This window comes from Cebidichthys violaceus, unplaced genomic scaffold, assembly GCF_023349555.1.
Source record: "Cebidichthys violaceus isolate CVI_PGR_0920_01 unplaced genomic scaffold, fCebVio1.0.p SCAF_4, whole genome shotgun sequence".
NCBI classification, from domain to species: Eukaryota; Metazoa; Chordata; class Actinopteri; order Perciformes; family Stichaeidae; genus Cebidichthys; species Cebidichthys violaceus.
Genome location: NW_027176594.1, coordinates 11,670,593 through 11,692,676, shown reverse-complemented (window position 1 = coordinate 11,692,676; position 22,084 = coordinate 11,670,593). Strand labels below are relative to the sequence as shown.

Sequence of the window (22,084 nt, the reverse complement as noted above, 5' to 3'; positions counted from 1 at the left end):
TTGCTGATGGAAATGTAATGTGTTTTTGCAGTGAATGGCGGGCTGAGACTGGCAATCAGAGTCTCTGTGTCTACCTTTCCATGTTTTAATGAATCCTTTTTCAACATTACAGTGTAGGTAATGTGCCGTTTGCAGGGTCCAAAATAAACCTTTGGGTATAGATAAAAAAAATGACCAGCCAATATTAATAAATTGCTTTTTACTATTGCAAATCGCTATTATTACTATTTAGCATGTCATCTTGGTCTCATATGTGATTCCCAATTGATACTGTAGTTGTGTGCAGTAATAGCACTTACTGCATCCAGAAATATGAATCCAACTGTTCAACAATAAAGTGTAGCACCTTAATTAATTCACGGGTATTTAAGTGCAAGACAACACACTACAAACATAAACTCAGCCTTAACTAAAAAAAAAAAAAAATCAATCTTCTATTCTTGTCCAACTAATAATCATTTTTGGAACCAACCTGGTGAGACGCCGCCGCCTTTGCCAGGCAACGTTGGTTAACATCCGTTAGTTTGTTTTGTGTTATCGTGTGACTTCAGTGTTTCAAAGGTTAGTTCAGGATCAATAAACTCACACAATAACACAAATAAACTAACCAATCAAGGCAGCTGTCGACCAGCAACTACTTTGTTCTGAGAGGTAAAATTACTATTTTTGTCAATGGAGCCTTGTGTATTTGAGTAGAGCTTAGATAAAAGCTTCAGTTCCCCCTTCAGAAAGGGCCGTCTGACAGCGAGGCAAAGGGAAAATATTCTAAATATAGTGTATACTTAACTGATATTGATTTTTTTAGTGTCTAAAATACGTCCACAGCAGTACATTGCTTTGCTCCCGTGCTGCTACTCCTGTCTGTTTCTATAAACTCCATTTATTGTAGTAAAACACTGACCGTGGAGAAGAACCTCATACTACCACACTTCAAAAAGCACAACTATTTCTTCAACCCATCAGAATGATTTGGAACATGCTATGATAACAAAGAAATTCTGCACATGGTGCTTTAAAGCCCAAACACCAAACAACAACTACAGTGCTCATTAGCAGGACGCCACTGCATTGAAAATACATCCATGTGTGATACGGTATGGATCCTCAATGGTGGTATATGTCATATTATATGTGGAAATCAACATATATGTTAGAATATAGTTGTTATTTATGTTTATGAATGGAATAACTATAAAGGCGTGACTAATGGTATTAACAGTATGGCAAAATATCTGACGGCAGACAAATGAAGCTTAGCAGAAGTTAAGTGAGGAAGACTCTTCTTTACACTCATTCATTCACAAATCTCTCCTTCCCTCTGTCTCTGCGGCTTTCACGCTATCAGCTGATTGTGGGCGTTCACTTTTACTTACACAAACCACATTCTGCCACGGTTTTCCAAAGCCAATCACATAGATGCTGTCAAAATTGTAAAACTGTTCTGCTCTCTTCTGCTGTCAGTTGTCATCGCAGTATGAACTGATGTAGCCCTCCTCCACCCCATTCACCTCCAGTCTTCATCATATCCAGTGCCCAGTCCTGCTACTCATCCTCATCATTGGATCTGAAGCAACTTCTTTCCTCACCACCATCAGTGTCTAGACTCCAGGGGGAATATTCTTCATCTAATCACAGCATCACTACCCCCATTTAAATTATTACATCACAATAGAGTCCAATTGCCAAAGACTCTTCACTATTCATTTCATCATGCATTTGTAATACATGATTGTTTCACTCTAATGAAGTCTCTCCTGATTGCAGTTGTTATTGTCTCCCTCTACAATCCCATTACTACCCAGACCTAAGGTTTGTATTGATAAATTAATTATTTGAACTAACCATACATTTAAACATTCAGTTCTCTACTGTGTTGTCATATATGGACATATAATGACACTGAACCACAGAATAGCATTGCTCTTTTTTAGACCATTTGAGGGTTGATTATTCTAATGGGAAAGGATTGGTCAGGGGAAGCAGTTTAAAAGGAAACATTATGCCAAAGTCTATACTGCCATAACAGTGAACCATGACAACAGTGTTTTCGCCTGAAAGTTGTCTGGAGTGCCGGCTTAGTGTTTTGGATTAAAGCATTTAGAAATCCAGTGGTTGAATAACCAAGTAACAGACTAATTTCCCCGGGCAACTCATCCTCTATTTGTTTTCTTTGCCTCACACAGGGAGGCTGAGACCTTTCTTTTGTTCACGCCTCAGAGGAAATGGCAGGGAAACACCCTGGACAGGTCACCAGGCGCTGCAGGCCACCACACAAACACCTTACATTCTACACAGTGGGCATTTCTGGCCCAGTGAGCATTGATCTTCAGTTTAGATGAACAGCTAATGCAAGTTAAGACTGTTTTGTTAGACATCTAGCTTACCTATAACTGTTAATTAGTTAATGCTTCTTGGCAAAGATTCTAAGTCTCCAGTAACCATTGGATCCTCACAATTTAGGCCCCGATGCCAATGTGCAGTACCAGTACAGTTTAGTGCCCTGTCTCTAGTGAGGCAAGGATCGGGGTTGGGGCTTGACAGCTTTTCATTGCATATTAGTCTACTTCTGAATCTCGTCAAATCATTTTAGGTTGGTTTGGTGGGAAATAAAGATAACTCAATTAAAAAGCATGCCAGCACATCTGTCATATATGTAGGGGGCCAGAGTCACAAACCTGCAGCTAACATTTAGAATCATTATTCATCCTAACCATAATCATTTTGCCTGACCATAACCATAAATGAACCTTAATGTATTCGCCATAACCATGTTATTACCATATTATTAATAACCCAGCTCTATAGTCAGGTCAGAGCCAGAGACAACTTTTGAGAAAGTCCACAAAACCAAGTAGTTTCAACTTAGCCAAGCCAATCGTTTCACAATGTTAACCATTCAACATTCAACGTATCCTTGTTTGCAGAAATGTACAATGCCAACATTTTCTCTGGACTGGGTTGCATTAGCCACAGTTCAAAAACCAAAAAAATTTCCTTGTTGCTCAAATTAAGCCCAGATTGAACCTAGACAGATAGTCATACCTTGACCTGCAAATTACCAAATCAGTGCTTACTGGGGAGGTTCAGATTCTCTGAATTGCACTGAAGTGGGAAGAAATCAGAGCAGCCGTAGAAAACTCACACAACAATCAAGAGGACATCCAAACTCTAATTTTAAACACAGCTCTGGAGAGAGAGTAGAAATGCCCAGTCGGCCCTTTGCTGGGTACATAAAGGTTAACAAAAGGATTTTCAGCATGCCCAAATCTGGTCTCTCAGTCTCTGTCATCAAACTCTCAGGCGTTTTATTCTGGCGACCGCTCTGCTTAGTTCATTCCTGGTCGCCCAAAGTTCCCTGGATTCTATCCAGAGAGCAGGCTTGTCTGTAGGACCAGTCGCTGGACCAGAGTCTGGTCCTGGAACAAAAGACTGCAACAATTCAGACAACTGCAGAGGAAATGTCTGCGACGCGTTCAGGCGTCTCTACCTCTGACCCCTCAGTACTGCAGAGAACGCCTCGCTTCACCAGCGCTGTGAATGTTTTTCAAGCGCATCAGTCAGTGAGTGTTCAGAGTCTTCAGGCTGGATTTTGCCGCAGGGTTCTCTGCTAAGAAACCTTTCCTCTCACCGTCTCTCTCGCTCTCTGAGCCTCCTGTGTCTCTGTGTGAGTCTCTTTCTGAGGACAGACAATTGAGTTGTTGCTGCTTCGGTTCAACTCTGACAACCACCTGATGATGCTTTCATCTTCAGACACCTGATGAATATTGATTCAGTGTTTTCTGTTTCATTGTGTCTCTTTGCTGGTTCGTGTGCGCTAGCATTCACTGACAGTTTTTTGTTCAGCAGCCATCCAAAGTCAGGTTAACAGAGAGAAGAGTCAGATAAGTAACCTGTTTTCCTTGACACGGTATTGTACAGAATGCATTTCTCTTTAAACCCTGTATTCTTCAGGGTGATGTGCTTTGTTTGAGCTTGAGAAACTAAGATGATTTAGTCACAATTTCCATCCCTCAGACTTTGAAGTGCATGGCTTGATTTTCTCTCTCTTTCTCCCCAGAGCATGGTCAACTGTGTTGCTTTACTGACAGACATCTGGCAAAACCTCACAAACATTCCCGAATGCAATTTCTGTCTGTCTTTTTCCCCAATCATTTGATGTTCATACACTCCCAGAAATAAAATGGAGGACTTCACTTAATGAATGAAAACAAACACCTCCACTTTGTGACTGTGTAGATACAGCACATATTTATGCTTCTTTTCAAGAGAATATACTTTGCAAATGGAATCTTAATTGTTTGTTAAACAACTTCTGAACTATGTAGACATATTTACCGTGCCAGTTTACACTGTTTACATAGTTTTGTAATGTGCATTGATTCATCTATTGCTGCTGCACGTCTCCGTGCATACTTCGATGTTTATTTTCCGTGTTTTCCGTGTTATTGTTGTAATTAGTTGTCCACTACCAATTCCCATGATGCCATGGCTGTGTGGCAGCTCTCATCTTAAATGTTTTGTGCAATGGTATATGAGATTGACTATATCCTCTTATCCTCCAATCTATAACATGATGTCTATATCGTGGGTAATGTAGCGTAAATCTAATGGATAATGTGTAGATTCTCATTTGTGCATTTGGATAGTATCGTGCATTTTATATGACTTGTGTTGGTCAGAGTTATTACTCAGAAATATTTAATTTTTGTACCATCTTGGCAGTGATAGTGTTGAAGAACAGAGGGTGACAGAGTTGGTTTTGCATCATCAGCAGTCAACAATGCTATTCAAATACCATACTTCCAAGAAGATCATATTGCCAGTGTGATAAGCCTGTTTCATAGTCACAGAATTATTGTGAAAATCTTCCACTCAAGAGAGTCTGATGTAACATCTTGATTCAAATCTGCCTTAATCTCTTACTGATAGTCACAAACATCCTTCCAGCAGCTATATTTCACCACAAGCCAAAAACAGCCATAGATTCCACAGGAAAGCTCACAAACTGCTTGTCAGGTTACTTTTTACAAAAAGAACACTGGAAGTATTCCTCAGGTTGAAAATATGTAGAACACATAACTCAGTAGCAGTATCTTCCTTTCTTCTTTGACCAGCCTTTGTCTTGTGCCATATGTGGACAGAAGAATATAGTGGACAAGGCATCACATCCTAGTCTAGTCAAAAACTAGATCCTTAATCCTTAGAAATAATAAGTTACATTCTAATATCAACTCAACATTAATGTACAGATAATCAGTGAAGAGAACCATAAAACAAAGATGTACAACCATATGTAAGAATCAGCTCAAATTGGGCTTGTCAGAAGACTTCCCTTGGTTAGAAGGCCGAGGGCTGGAGCCTGTAACAAAGACGTTCAGTTTGTCTAAATGCAATTGTGGAAAACTTAACTGTATTTATTAGGCATTACAATCAATGATTGACGTCAACTGAGCTGTTATCTAAAGTTGTTGATTTAATGGTTTAACCCCAACATACTGTTTATATTTGATGCCTTCACAGTATGGTTCGGGTCAATTTTGACCCGGACCAAGAATTTCCTCATAGTAAGTGTCTATACCAAATTTTAAACTACAGATATATTTAGAATGTCTAAATAGCTTTTGTCTCATTAATATATGTATGATTAATCCTGAGAGATCAGGGAGAGTGTATTTTTTAAGTTTTACAACATTCGTTTTTGGAGAAAAACATATATTATTACACATTATCATGTCCTGTTTTACACAAGACATAAAAACATAAAAGCCATAATGACTTAAATATATTTTATTGAATTTGAAAATGGCATGAACATTCTGGAACTGTTGTAATTAAAAATATAACCATTTAATCAGTGCAACCATTAAATGCTGTCCTCGCTGCTATATCATAAGAAATCATAATTATCAATATTAATTCACATTAATTAATTAAACATTTACCACTTCGAACACAAAACATTACATAATAAAATGCTTGTTATAAACTAGTCAATAATCAGTCAGTGATCAGAGTTTTCTTCCCTAAAAACCTCCATTTTCCTTGATTTGACCCACACTGGTAGATCTAAAATCTATCTCAATAGATTCGGGTCAAATTTGACCCGAAACAGCCTCAGTGTACAAAAAGTTGTAGCACCAGTTAAAAAGTATACAATTTTAAAATATTTTAATTTTTGTGTATTTTGGGTCACTTTAGGAAAAGTCATCAAATTTCAGGCTACAAGAATGACGTTTAGGGTATTTTTACTGCTGTCAAATGTCAAAACGGGTCAAATTTGACCCTAACAGTATGTATGGGTTAATTAAATTTAAATAAATGTATTCCTGTACAGTGAACACATTGCAGGTGTCAGTAGATAACTGAAGCTGAACATTTTCACCACAGTAAATATGATCAGAATATTATAAACATCACAGAGATAATTGCTGCTGGACCACTGTGTTACTGTACATTGTATGGAGGTTTAGCCCTTTAAAGGGGTCCTTTGGAGTTTTGTCTTAAACGAACAAAATGCATTCATTGTATCTCAGTTTACATGTGTTGCGTAACGTTATTACGCTTGATACTTAACGTTACAGAAGAAAATACAGTAGGGGAGGCTGTAATTATTACTATGAAGTCTTCTGAAAAATATGGTGTAGAAAAAGACACTTTACCACCACTTTGAGAACTATATTATTATCAAGTTCAACGATTCAACCCTGTGAAAGAAAGATTTTGTTATCTTAATATTATGTACAATTAATTGATCACACATATGTCATGTTCTCTGAGGCATGTATTGTTGAGGCACTTGCATATCCCATTGTTTCAGGATGAATGCCCCCCCCCCCCCCCCCCCCCCCCCACACACACACACACACACACACACACACACACACACACACACACACACACACACACACAGGTAAGTCTTGGGCTGGTCACAGTAAAAGGTCAGTTTTATCTTGAAAAAAGACATTCATTGGTATTTCACATGAGCTACAGAAAGTATCTGGTGTGACTATCATTTATCTGTTGCCGTGCGACATATCTCCTTCATATAGAGTTGGTCAGGTTGTTGACTGTGGTCCTCTTCAATGGTGGTGTGAAGTTGCTGTATTTTGGCAGCAATAGGAACACGCTGTGGTACACGCCTGTCCAGAGCATCCAGACATACTCGATGGGTCACATATCTGGTGAGTATGCAGACCATGCAAGAGCAGGGATGTTTTCAGCCTCCGGGACGTCACAGATCATTGCAACAAGGGTCTGTCTATTATCATGCTGCAACATGAGGCCATGGAGGCGGATGAATGTCACAACAACGCGCATCAGTATCCCATCACTGTATCTCTGTGCATTCAAATCACCATCAACAAAACACAGCTGTGTTGGTTGTCTATAGCTTATACCAGCACATACCATAACCCCACCGCCACCATGGGGCGCTCTGTTCACCACGCTGACAAACCGCTCGACCACATGACCGCCGTCTGTCGGTACAGTGAAAACCAGGACTCACCTCACACCATTGAAGGTACAGCTCTTGCCTACTCAAGTTGGTTATGATGACAAACTGCAGTCAGGTCAAAACCCTGCTGAGGACAAGGAGCATGCAGATGAGCTTCTCTGAGATCGTGTCTGTTTGTGCAGATATTCTTTGTCTGTGTAAACCAACTGCTGCATTCGCTGTCCTGGTGGCTGGTCTCAGACCATCTTGCATATGAAGTTGCCTGATGTGGAGGTCCTGGGCCAGAGCGGTTGCATGTGGTCTGCCCACTTCTCAGAAACCACACTGAAGATGGCTTATGGTAGTGAGATGAACATTCAGACATCTGTGGCGCTGTGTTGTGAGATAAAACTGCACGTTTTAGAGTGGCACTTTATTGTGACCAGCCCAAGGCACACCTGTGTAATCATGCTGTTTAATCAGCATCTTGATATACCACACCTGTCAGCTGAAAGGGCTCTTAGAACGCACCGACACACACACACACACACACACACACACACACGCACACACACACACACACACACACGCATGCACAGACATCCAAAAAGCACACATTTTGATGACCTATTCCGTCAGGTTACAATGTTTAAACGTACGCTGTTTTGTTGTTATCGTCTTTGGTATTCCTGCATTTGGGTTTATTAAACTCAGTTCAACGGAACGTATATCCATTATCCTTAAAAGGTTACATAATTAAATCATGTTCATAGAAAGTCTTACAGTGAATTTGAGAGTAAAAAATAATAGCTATTTATTTGTTAAAGTGCATTGGTCTCTTCAACCCCGTCACACCTACATTTGTATTAATTCTTTTTTATGAAAAAGTAATTCAGTGTTTGTTGAACCCTTTGTTGTAATTTTGAAGTTAAACCACATCTTTGAGGAAAGATTATGAAGTCGTTGTAAAAAAAAGTGCCATCTCAGACTACAGTGCCTTGCTGACAACAGAACTGTGTTAGGAATCAAACCATTGCTCTTTGGATACAATACAGTGTAAACACTGGCTAACATGCAGCCTTGTCTCTGGCCACCTTCACCATTTCCTCATTTCATTTCCCATTACAAATATATAATGTAGGTGGGTACCATCCTTTTGTCGTTGTGCCGTTTTCTTTAATAAAATCAGCTCATTTTCATTTTTATATGTATCAGCTCTCTTGAGCAGGATATGAGTGTTTGGGTGGTGGGGGGGTTACACTTAATCTTGGTCCACATGCGAGAGCGGATCTTTGCTGCTGTCTGCACCAGATAGCTTCATTTCTATTAAAGAAATCTAATCATATGCATTACTGTGACTAGGTGATGAAGGCATGCCTGGCTCTTGTGCTCACCCCTGTCATGCCAAAAGCAACATATGTTTCTATGCTATTTCTGAAGTCTCCTCTCAGGAGGCTCCAACAGAGTTACACAGAGGCCAGCAGTTCATTGCCCCTGCTCCAGATTCAGGATTATTCTCAGAGCAGTGCTTCTCCCTACACCTCCACTTGAATATGCTGTGGAAATGATGCTGTCCGTTGGACTCATTATTGTGTTTTGTAATCATAGCAACTACTGTGTCTCTCAGAGGCATTCTGGAAGGAATTCAAATGAAAGAAATCTCTGTGCAATTTCACTGAAACCACGTTCCCGCTGAAGGAGCACAAGCAGTAGACTCTGACTAAAAAATGAATCAATGCTGAAATAGGTATCATCTTCACTTTCCTCATAACACTGTGAAGTAGGCTGCAAATCCAAATGGGAGTTATGCCACAGTTGTGGGTGGGTGCTTGGGTCCCCACTGAGAGCAACATTTGAAAATCCTGGGCACATGAATGCAGCTTTCAAAGAAAAAAGGAAAAGCGAACAGCCCTGTAAATGCTGTAATATTCTACTTGAAAGCAGATTGGGTAGTTACTAGTGATGATGGATTCATGTGGAGTTTCTAGGGACTAGGCTGGCTAACAGGCTCATTCCCACTGTTAAATTATTAAAGCCCATGAGTTCAGGCACATCCACATGTTTCTGCTCTCGACATATTTTATTTCATAGTAGTCATCGGGAGATAATTAATTATTTACAGTACCGGGTCCCCAGACATTTTCGAATGGTTCGTTTTTGTTGGCAGCTATAGATGATTGGTTAACCTTCTCTTGTTCTATTGCCAATGGTTTCACACTCGCACAGAATAACTGTATATAAGCAGTACCATACCACCCTGCATCTGCTTGTTGTTTTACCCCAGGGTGTGATATTACATTCTTTTTCATCACTGTAAAATCAATATCTTTTTACATGAATCACACAATGTCCCAGTGATCTTTAGTGTGTTTGTTTACCCAATAAATAGTCAGCAAACTTTCAGTATGCTCTGGTTTATCTATAGTATTTCCCTTTATTTCCTCCATTCAGATCTACTGACTATGGCTCCACATACGAGAGGATGAACGACAAAGTCGGATCCAAGACTGTCCTGAGTTACCTGTACGTCTGCCCAAGTAACAAGAGAAAGGTGAGAAGTTCCAAGGAGTTGATTTTTCAGAGTTTTTATGGATTTTCTCTCTCGATATACAAGCTGTGTTTTTCTTGTTAAGAATGCTCATATGCTGTAAATTCTTAAATAGTGGGGTGAGAACTAGGCCTTTTTTTTTATAACTTATTGCTTATATATTGCTAATATTTCCCCCTGTTTATACCTTTTGTAATATTTTAATAAGAATTCCATTTTTTGTGATCTATTTGAATGTTGTTGATGCAGACTCAAAACTTTATATTCCCGTACATGGAGTCATAATGAATCCAAGATAATACACATTTCCATATCAGTGATTCCATTACAACTACAGTCATATCATACTTTTTATTTTCTGTAACAAAAATACTGTTGTCTTTCACTGATTATATACAACCACTTCCACGACTCAGTTTCTCTCAGACTGGAGTTAAGCTATTTTAAAAACCTCAAATGGCATAAGCCCTCCGTTGTGGTAGGCTTTTGATTTGAGGCTTCACATGCCAACAGGATCAGGTGAAAAAGGAAAAAACAAGGAAAAGAAAAAAAGGCACTTGCACACTGAACAGATGACTCTTATGAGTATGAAGAACGATTACAACATTTGAACAATACATATAAAACAATATATTTACCAGCTGCATCACTTGATCCAATTGATCTTTCTTTCAGGGAGTTAATCATCATGCACTCCAGTGATTAATATGGAATTGCTGTCCCATACAACAAAATTACATTGTCAATCAACTGTTCATGTCCTTTGTGAAACCAAAAGTCAATGTTGACTTGTTTTAATTTGTATCCATAACTTAAACAACATGACAAACATGATGTTTTTATTAAACACAGCCAAGTCATTTTATTGAGTTTTATTTTGTTTTGTTTCAATTCACAACACATTTAAAGTATATGGAAGAAAATGCAAAATGCAGTTTAGTTGTATGCAAAGGTAACTTTGTAGGAGACAGGTTTGGGAATCGAAATCCCTGAGCTTCGTGTTGTAAATAATTACATTACAGTCATTTAGCAGACGCTTTTATCCAAAGCGACTTACAATTCAGTATCTATATACCGTAGGCACAGCTACGGGAGCAATTTTTGAGTTAAGTGTCTTGCTCAAGGACACATTGACATGAGACTAGCGGAGCAGGAGCCGGGGATCGAACCTCTGCTCTCCACTTAGCCACGGTCACCCCAGATAATTAGATGTGTACATGTTGAAAGTAGCTTAATACTGAATGAAAACAACATCCAACTAGAAGAGATTGGACTGATTTAGTGAATGAAAACTGAATTTCTGAGACTGGTGCGTATGACATGACTCTGTTGGTCTACAGATTGAATTAGTGCTGTGGGGATTTACATTATGCTGCATTTCCTATGTGAACCAAAACATAGAGTATAAAGGAAATCCAACACCTTCTCAAATACTTTTAGCCTGCTTCATTTAGGTGGTCACTGTTTGCATACTACATCTTATTTGAGAATTTATGGTACAGTTTGTCTGTGGACACGATGGATGTGTTAATTTATGGCATTACCTCCTTGCTGCATATGGAAGTGTCTAGAAACCACTAAAAGTGGAATTTAAGTATTTCAGGCGACACAAAAACAGCCAGAAAAAAAGTATGAGCATTGCCAGCTGCCAACCTTCTGCCAACGTCTTTAATCTGCCCGAGAGTCCTGTCAATTACTCTTCATTTCATTTATTTTCTAACATTCTAAGAATTTAGTTAACTGATCAGTATTTGGTTTGCACTGCATTTTCTACCATCTGCCTCAATCGTCGTGTTCATTTAATTTAATACAATATTAGCCTAACCTTCCTTACTTTCCCGTTATGAAAGATTCACATCCGGCTTCCACATTAGCTGAATTGAATTGTGCATGTTCTAAATCTCTACACTGTGATTCACAACTCCTTATCAGGCAGTAAATCTGATTCGCCCTAGTGTGGTGAACTCTGCTGGTCTGGTGCTCCGAGCAACAATGTGATAGACAAGTGGAATTGTAGGCCATTGAGGTCAGAGTGCTGTAAGCAGCTCAGTTAAAGTAGGATTCTAGTCTCCATCTGTAGACATCTGTTTCCATATCAATATGTTTCTAGTCAACATACTGTACAGGAATGAACAGTATCGCATGGAAATACCAATCACAACACTGTGTAGATATGGACAATCTTCTCCAATTGGCAATTAATAATGGCTGACTAGAAAGTCAACAGTAGAAATTTTCCATAAACGCTGAATTAAAAAGAAAAAAACATATTTTTTGAATGGTTCCTACAATACACGTAGAAAAAGTAGCAGATACGTGTTTTAAATGCAGGACTGATAATCAACTGCAAAAATGTTTTTAGATTTTTGTTTATTATTATTTTTACATCCTGACTGTAATCAATGAATCAAATGCTTTGACAAAAAAAAGAGGAAAGAATTGGGTATCTGTATCTGCGGCAGGACTGTATTGCTTGTCAGTGGAGTCTTCTTCGAGTTTGTTGTTTACGTTCATAATGTACATTTTTGGGGAGTGGCTTTGGAAGGAGGCCTGAAAAGACGAGCTGTCAATGTTGACCACTTGGCAACTTTCTTGCTAGATTTAGTGACTTCTGGAGCTTTTTCGGTATTTCGGTTGGATCATGTTTTAAATCTACTCTAAAAGTACTCTTGCTAGTTTCTCAAGATTACCAGCCCATAGCTTTAACTTGACTATTGCTGAGGAAAAAATATTTAGCACGTACAGGGAGAAAAGAAAACTTTTGAAAGAAAAAATGTCCCTATTGAAAATGAAAAGTTGAATAAAAAAATAAAAAATGGACCCTTTCTTAATTCAGTACACTCTTAGACTTTATTGCTACAACCTTACTTGGTCTGGTATGACCGATACTGTAGCTTTCAGTAGGGCTAGATAGCTTCTTTTGAGCAAGCGCTACTTTTCCAATTTATTTTAGCATGCAAATTTAATTAAACATGAAAACAGGAAATTCAAAGTACGGTGGAAACTACTTCTCATGATCACGGCTATCCAAGTCAAATTGATCGCTATAAACGTATGATTATTACAACTGATTTATTTTGTTTGTTATTCTTTATTTCTCATGCAGATTACCATCTAATTGACAAAAGCATATTTATTACTTGAATATAAAGCAATGAAATGGACAGCTTCACTATTTGCTACTACTATTCTCCTTGCTCACTCCCCCGGTAAGCACATGGAGGGAGGCGTGCGCCGTTAGTCTGCACGAGCTGCCCGCGCTGCGGTGGTGCAGAGCCAGTTGAGGACCAGCAGAGTTTCACTTTAAGGGCATTATGTGACCAGACATCATCAATCCACTCGGCGAGGGTGGCTTCAGCCACAAGGGCCTTCCCCATTCAACTTCATTTTTCATTGAGAGAAAATTATTTTCTTGTCATAATTTCAATGTGCATGCAGCACCAGGTAGCCAGCCAGAAGCAGAATGATTACTGCAAGGCATTGTATGATAGGAGTAAAGTTAAAATCCCCCAAAAATAGATTGAATTAGCACTATTATGACAGGTCCTAGTGCACGCTACATGACGGGTCCTAGTGCACCCTATCATGATGTGTCCTAGTGAAAAGACGCTTTTATGATTGATCTTAGTGCACTCTATCATGACAGGTCCCAGTGCACACTATCATAACGGGTCCTAGTACACGTCATCCTCACGGGTCCTAGTGCACACTCTTATGATGGGTCCTAGTGCCACCTATTATTAATTGTCCTAGTGCACACTGTTATGATGGGTCCTAGTGCACTCTGTATGATGGGTCCTAGTGCGCACACACACAATTATGATTGGTCCCAGTGCACGCTGTTATGAAGGGTCCTAGTGCACTCTGTATGACGGGTATGGTTCATGTTATTATGTCGGGTCCTAGTGCACGCTATATGACAGGTCCTAGTGCACTCTAGTAACTAGTTATGAAACCGACCTATAGGACATCAGCATAATAATGTGGTCACGGCCACCAGATACATTACATTATAGTCATTTAGCAGACGCTTTTAGCAGATGCTTTTATCCAAAGTGACTTACAATTCAGTATCTATCTACACTGTACGCAGCTACGGGAGCAATTTTGGGGTTAAGTGTCTTGCTCAAGGACACATTGACATGAGACTAGTGGGGGATCGAACCGCCGACTCTCTGATTGAAAGGCGGCCCTGCTCTACACTTAGCCACGGTCACCCCCTGCTCTCTGTTTTAGATAAAAAGCTAAGACTTTACCTGCTCTGACAGGTGCTGCAAAACTTAAATGTAATCCTTGAAATTAATCATTTTCGCCAGGTTGACCTACCTGTCTACCTGCAAATGTTGAATAAATAAATATGTGCGTGGCATCAACAAACAGAAAATAAAGCATGACTCCTGTGTTCGACGAGGACGTGCTCGGGTTCATCAGCCTCACTTTTCCAAGACCGATCCAAGGTTCTGACCCTGAATATGTTTGCATGGTGCCGGAGTTAATAGGATCGCGGGACTATTGAGCTTAACCACGTCAGGGCGAGGAACAGATCATAGCCAGCACTGATTCCTCCTCATGACTCACTCCTCCTGCCTGTCTTATGAGGAGAACATTTTATTCCACATCAAGGGCATTGCAGGAATGTATTCCCTAAGGTTCTCTCTGTTGTTCATGTGAGGTATCTGTTTTTTGTTATTTTAGATATATAATTATTTCATTAATAGAAAAACTTTGTTAACGCCCCAAGGAGGAAAACTATAAAAATATCGTAAATGTAAATAACACTGAGCAACAATATTGTTCGGATATCGGTTTCACCAAAATATATTTAAGATATTTGATATTTTAAAACTAATCTATTTAAAAAAAAGAAAATGTATGGTGTGCATGGTACTGTGTAAGTGAGTCATCAAAGGACAGAGCCAAGAACTTGTAACAATCTCAGGAGAATATTTTACTCTAATGGTTGACCTCTGGCTCTGCCGGGGCCGACTCCCCCTCCGCACCTTATCTCTGATCTAATTATTTCGATTTGCCATCCTGTAGATGGATGAAAGTGTGCCTGTCTGCTGACTACATTCCTTTGCCTCCTTGCATCTGAGTGGCATTATTTAGCTGTGTTCTACCAGATAACAAGAGCAGTCTGGGTGCCTAATCACTCAGTGTAAGAGATAATCGTCTGCTGCTCTTTGAGATATTCCTTTCAACCACAATAAAGGAATCGCTATATGTTCACTGCGATGATTCTGGAGGCATATGAAAAATTTTGTCTCTTACATTGTCCGAGGAAAAAAAAGTAGATGGAAGCTGTGACCTTTACAATGTTACATTATAGATTTGAATGATAGTAATGACATTTAGCGCAAAGGCCCCTGAAAAATGACGCCTCATATTCTATGCTATATGTCGACGTTTTTTCCCAAGCTCGCTGTGCACTCAGTCCATAAACAGCTTGACAGAATGGCTGGTAGATTGGGTTCATTTAAACAATAAAGACATGCACATTTAAAATGCCATCAAGGAGGCAAGACAGAGAAAACGTGATAGCTGTGGGTGATTAAGTCTTGATCCATAGTTAATGAGCATATTGCGGCAACCACTCTCTGTTATAACCTCCCGTCAAAGACGGACTAAGCTCAATTGATCTGGCGTGACGTGATTCATGTACTGCCAGGTGTCTCTTTCCTTCCGTCTCTGATCCATACCTCCACTCACCTCATGATCCGACAACTACCGGCTTCTATCTCTGTGCTCCAGCTTATGCACAGCTCAACATCAGGCTGATAAAACACAACGGCTATCCTTTATCTCTATCAAATACGTATTGTTACCCTCCTCACTCGCCCGCTTCCTCTCCAAGGCTAAGTGCTTGCTGTGAGGGAAATCTTAATCACCCCCTGCTAATGCTATCGGGCACCGTGATTTTGAAAGTGAGTAATTATTTTCTAAGGGTGATTGTTTTAGTAGAAATTGGCCAGTATTCCTGCCTTTGTGTTGGTTTTGATTTGGTTGTTGGTTCCATCTAGTCGCAGAGGCGACAGACAGAAACTGGATTGTTTAGAAATATGTGTATGGTTTGGAAATAATGTGGCTATTTTCACACTTACATGGTGCTAAATGAGTGAAGTGAATGTGACAATATTTTCTCGGCCTCATTCCCAGTATTAAACGAGCAAATTGTGAGCCTCCATGAATCAAGGCTTGTGAAAAGATGAGCTAAAAGCACTGCAATTGAAAGATGCAGTGCCGAGCCCCGGCGTCGGCCATCAGACCTCTGGAGCTTGTCCAGAAAGCCGCAGCTCGCCTGGTGTTCAATCGCCCCAAGTTCTCCCACACAACTTCCTTTCTCCGTTCTCTACACTGGCTACCTGTAAGAGCTCGCATCCAGTTTAAGACTCTGGTGCTAGCCTACAGGGCAGTGAAAGGAACAGCTCCTTCCTATCTCCAGGCCATGGTCAAGCCTTACACCCCCGCCCGACCACTGCGCTCTGCTGCCTCGGGGCGATTGGTTGCCCCGTCGCTCAGAGGTCCTGGCGGCCGATCGACCCGGTCACGGCTGTTTTCTGTCCTGGCCCCACAGTGGTGGAATGAACTTCCCACTGACGTCAGGACAGCAGAGTCGCTGCCCATCTTTCGGCGCAGGCTGAAAACCCACCTCTTCAGGAAGTGCTACCCTGAGCCTTCCACTTAACACTTATTGTATTCATACTAGCTTGTTGCACTTATTGTATTCGTATTACTTATAGCACTAACTGTTTTTCTTGTTTCTGCACTGTACTTTGGCTCTGAGTTATGCTCTGCTTCATGCTCTTAGATGTTTGTTTGGAAAAGGAAATGTACTTATGACTTCTGGTGACTAGTAGTTCTTTTGATTACCAATGTTGAATGCACTTATTGTAAGTCGCTTTGGATAAAAGCGTCTGCTAAATGACTGTAATGTAATGTAATGATATCGTTACATAGTGAATACGGAGAGGGAGAATAACACTCATGACTAAGGCTTGATGGGAAAGGTTAGACTTTAATATGAAATGTACATTATGTGCATACACCTTTTCAAGGTGTGTCACTGAAACTCCTTACATTTGACTCAGAATAAGGCCAGGCAAAATGGAATTTCTCATTCACAATACTCAGCTGCTTACTACAGTATTATAGAATATGATTACTGCTTAAATACTTCTGACAAGCTCCAAAGACACAGGCAGATATCAGGAGGGCTTGGCATTGCACAGTGACAGGTAAAGGATGGCAAGATTGGCGAGTGCGGGCCAATGAGAAATACAGGTCGAGAATGTGCTGCCTGTTTATTGGTGCTTAATGAAAAACAATTTATCTAAATCACCACCAGGGAGGGAGTCTAGTTTAAGCTCTGGAAAAAGGGCTGGCATTTCTGTCAGTGACAAATGTGCTGCTGTTTTTGCAATTCAAATTGATTTGATGAGAAAAAACCAGGCCATTCACAATCCTTGTGGAGATAAACATTTAAAGCTGCACCAGTCCATATACATTGATAATAGAACAAATGATTCAGTGTTAAGTGAAGGGGTTTGTGACACACAGATGAATATTACCCAAGTCTGCAGTTGTTCATAGCACTATAGTTCCTGGCTCACAAACTCAGCTCTCATCAACCTTGTTTTCCTTGTTTTCAGCCAGAATGAAAAACTCACCACCTTCCCAACACCAAACAGCAGAGAAATAAAGTTAGCCACGAGCTAACTTTGCAAAGAAAGTCGAACAGATATCAGCTAAAGAGATGGATATGTTCCTTTGCAATTGGTGGAGGCCCAAACAGAGTCAAAAACTGTGTGAATATTGAATGTTGGACTTCATCATGTCACATGAAACCTCAATACTAGTGTTGCAAATGTTGCAAACATGACTAAAAAAAAGTCACTTCTCCTAGACCCTGGGTCTGATTGGTACCAAATTTCACCATGAAAGAGGAAGTTGTAACTCCAAGGTACTTTATTCAATCTTCCCCATATTTCTTAAGCAAGATGCTGCTCCAGGCTTGAGCATATTTCCATGTTATTATTTTCACAAAGTCATAGCACCACCTACTGGCAAAAGGAAATAAGTTTCATACTTTGATGTACTCCTGCTAGGAAGTTGCCCAGATCAGTGTCAAATTTGATAAAATAAGCCGGAAGACATTGATGATGCTTCATCATGAATATTGTGAGTTGTCTTTAAACGCTGTTGCCGTGCCAACAAGTCGTTCACCATGAAAAATTAAGCTTATTTTGATGTGGCTTAGGATGCTCAACAAGCCTTGGAACTTTGCACAGGTGTCATAGGTGATGGAAATAAATATTTCATATGGCCTTTTGGCTTGACCATTTCAAATTGCCTCGATAGCGCCCAAATAGCCTACAAATATTCAAAAACGCAGCCCCAACGCTACCAGATACACCCGAGGGTCCCCCATTTGGACGCAGAGTACATCAAAACTTAGAGAGTTTTGTGTTAAAAGTAACTGGCAGAGAACCCACGAAGAACGAATATAGTGATGTTATAGTTCTGCAGAAACCTCAGCGTCCTGGGAACAACATGAACTAGGTCACTTCTACATGAGACAAACACATCTCCCATCAGCCAAGCAAACAAATAACAAAATATCATAAATCATACTCGATATGACTGGGACAGACCGGAGAAAAAGGCTGCTACACTCCGTTAGCAACGTGCTACCTACGAACATGCAGCATGAAAAAGCACGAGCGCCTGACGGAGATTACGGACATAGTTTCCATTTCTCTCCCCGGTAAACCATCGCAGAGATATTCAGCTTCGAACACAAAAAGTCACACAGCTTTCATCGAATATTGTACTTACTTTTGGTCGAATCTCAGCGAAAAAATGGAATATCTCCGTACTTCCAACGCATGTTTGTCCAGCTGCTGGTGCTCCGTGTGAATCCGTTCGATTCGTGTCTCTCCGACACTCCTCGGATTCTTGGGAGGGTTGGAAGCTCAGCAAATCAGATTTCAGAGCTGGACCTTTTTGAGCTTTATTGGCTAATAGTGCTGTCAATCATCTAGCTTTCAATTCCAGGCAATTCTATTGGCTCCTACGGTTCGAAGGATGTCTCAATGGTGAAAATCGGAGAGGGGGGGGCTGAGATACAGCCCTGAACAGAGAGTCGAAGCAGGATTTGACCTTAAACTAAATAACTAAAAAGGGCATAGAAAGAGCTTAAAACACTCAAAAAAGGTCCAATCTTCGGTCTATTGATTCAATGAACATCATGAGTGATACATAGAAGTGATATAGAGTGTTTTTGAATTTTAAAAATACTTTTTTATTCAAATATTGGAGTATTTGATCAGTTTTCTAATTTGAAATGCTCTATATTTCATAAATGTTTCACTGTATCTATGTATAGCTGTGTATATAGAGCCTATATCAGTTGTTCTAAGAGCCCAGCATATTAAAAGTCTTGGATACCCATACTTTCCAAAAAACAATACCCTAAAAGTGCTGTTTTTCAAGATCGAGCTTTTGAGTTTTCCAAGTTCTGCTGTGTTCCATCCTTATCTTATGTGAACCAGTAACATGTATTCTGATAGTTCCATGATTTTTCTCATCTCAAAAATATATAAAAAAAGTTTTTTTATTTTTTTATTTTTTTTTATACAATTAATTAGGTATTTCTTATCTTTATTCGAGCTGAGGCCTGCAAATAGGCCTCGTTTTTAAAAGGTTTAACCTACATGTATGAAATTTAGTAGGCATATGTATCAGATGGAGACTTAAAAAAAGTGGATTGGGACCATGCTCTAAAATGAACAAAAAGTTGGCCATTTTGATTTTTGCGTGAATTCTCCCTTGATTTCTAGTCGTTATACTTTAACAAACTCCTCCTAGGGACTTTGTCAGATCCACTTCAAATTTGGTCGAGTACAATCTAAAGACCTTTGCAATTAAAAGTTGCTAAAAGCTTTACGTTTGATGAAATGGCGTAGCTGTGGCGTGGCGGCCATTTCACATGATTCACCGTTAAACAACAAGCTGATGTAACTCCTCAAAATGCAGCCCCAGCGCTACGTTTGACCTACATGTATGAAATTTGGTAGGCACATGTATCACATGGAGACGGAAAAAAAGTCTCCTTGGACCATGCTCTAAAATTAACAGGAAAATTTCAAATTTGGTCAGTACAATCTAAAAGACCTTTGCAATTAAAAGTTGCTAAAAGCTTTACATTTGATGGAATGGCGTAGCCGCGGCGTGGCGGCTATTTTACGTGATTCTCCATTAAACAACAAGCTGATTTAACTCCACTGGACTTGCTTGAATCTGTCCCAAACGTGCCATACTTGATAACAGTCATGGCCTGAGGATGTCTACAAGCCAATTTTCTCTCAAAGTCATAGCGCCACCTACTGGCAACAGGAAGTCAGCGTTATGTGACAAACTGAATCCAATTTACTTGTCATTTACATGATGTGGTCTATACTTGATGTAGAGCAACATAATGCATGTTTGCACGTGTTCTATAGCGCCACATACAGGATACAGAAACTGGTGGAATATTTGCACTACTTAATTTCCAGGGTCACACAGTCCACGCGGGTAAAATACTTTAAACTCCGGAGCGCGTTGTCCGATGGTCGAAGACATTCATGCCCGGGTCTTCCGGTGTCCTGACAGTACCCCCGAGATGCGGGAAGGTGCGAGGGCCCGTACATCGCTGCTTGCAGCTTTAATTTTTATTGTGATCTTCAAAGAATACGTAATTATGGTTACCATGTAGCAACATATTCAGTTTCAATGAACACCTCTGCTCATTTATGTTATGACACAAATTGTGGTGTATTAACACAACAAAATAGCTAAATATTTAGTGACATGTGATGACAATGGATTTTTTGTCAACATCAAAAATCATATATTTTAAAATAGATGCATGTATTCAATGGCATTTGTCTGAATCAAAAGAATAGAGCTCTCCTAAAATATATTACACATCTATTCTCACACCTCTTTAGTCAAGGAGGAGTTGCTGTGACCATTTTATCTGCTTCCACAAAGACTCTAAATGTCATTAGCTGAAGGAAATATGCATTGTGGAATTCCTGTTCTTATTGAATTCTGTAATGACTGTGATAGCTCTGGCAGAAATATTCCAACCATGAAATTAGGCCTTCAACTGTGGTGCTGTTAAATTTAAAATTTGAATTTTATTGGAAGGAGAAATGGTAAGAAATTACATACTAAAGAACTAGCTGATAAAGAAAATAACATAGTGTGTATATGCCGATTCATGCATGACTGCTCAATCTTGCTTGTGCTCCATCACCTTTCTGTCAAATAGAAGGACTGTTTATTTCATGATTTTGTATCCCAACTGTGTTCTTTTTGGTCACTTCTGGGAAACGCACTATTTCACCTGTTGTTCATTTGAACAGCCTTGATCTTATTTTGGAAAGAGATGATGAACCCCCCCCATGAGTGCACAGGAGGAGCCACAGAGCCATGACAACAGCGGCACAAGAATCAGGCTCCTGAAATTAAGTTGGATATATGGATGGTTGTTAGCCAAGAATGAGCCTGACGAGTGCCAAATGCCAGACCTTTTCTGCTGACTCTGCTGCCTCTAACATCTCTCCTCTACCTTCTCATCTCCCTATCTTTCCACCTCTTTACTTAAACTCGCCCTTCAATCCCTTCCTCTCCCGTCTTCAAAAACTCATACCTACTCCCTTGCATGTGTGCACGCTCTCCTTCTCCTCCCTCTCCATCTTTTCAGATCATGGTGTTGACGGATCCAGAGTTCGAGAGCAGCGTGCTCATCAGCTCTGATGAGGGAGCCAGTTACCAGAAGTACCGCCTCACTTTCTACGTCCTGAGCCTCTTATTCCACCCCACTGAAGAGGATTGGGCCTTAGCCTACAGCCACGACCAGAAGGTGAGATTGCGTCATATTTCTTTTCTGTGCTCGCCACAATTAGCAGCATGTAATTTACTTTGAGTCACATCTACCTTTATGTTGTCCACAGTACATAACCATCAGGGTCTGTAGCCAGACCTTTATTTCAGACATGCTTTCACTAGAGACAGGCAATTTCTACATCCACCTAATATATAATTATATATTA

At 40.0% G+C, this 22,084-nt stretch overlaps 1 protein-coding gene across 1 annotated transcript in view; it reads left to right on the top strand.

Moving 5' to 3' along the window:
- Nucleotides 1-22,084, top strand: part of sorcs3a (sortilin related VPS10 domain containing receptor 3a) — a 232,958-nt gene that overhangs the window by 107,696 nt on the left and 103,178 nt on the right. Inside the window, exons 3-4 of the mRNA XM_068726990.1 lie at nucleotides 9,887-9,986; nucleotides 21,736-21,894. Of these exons, the coding sequence (XP_068583091.1) occupies nucleotides 9,887-9,986; nucleotides 21,736-21,894 (259 nt within the window). The remainder of the gene's footprint in view (nucleotides 1-9,886; nucleotides 9,987-21,735; nucleotides 21,895-22,084) is intronic.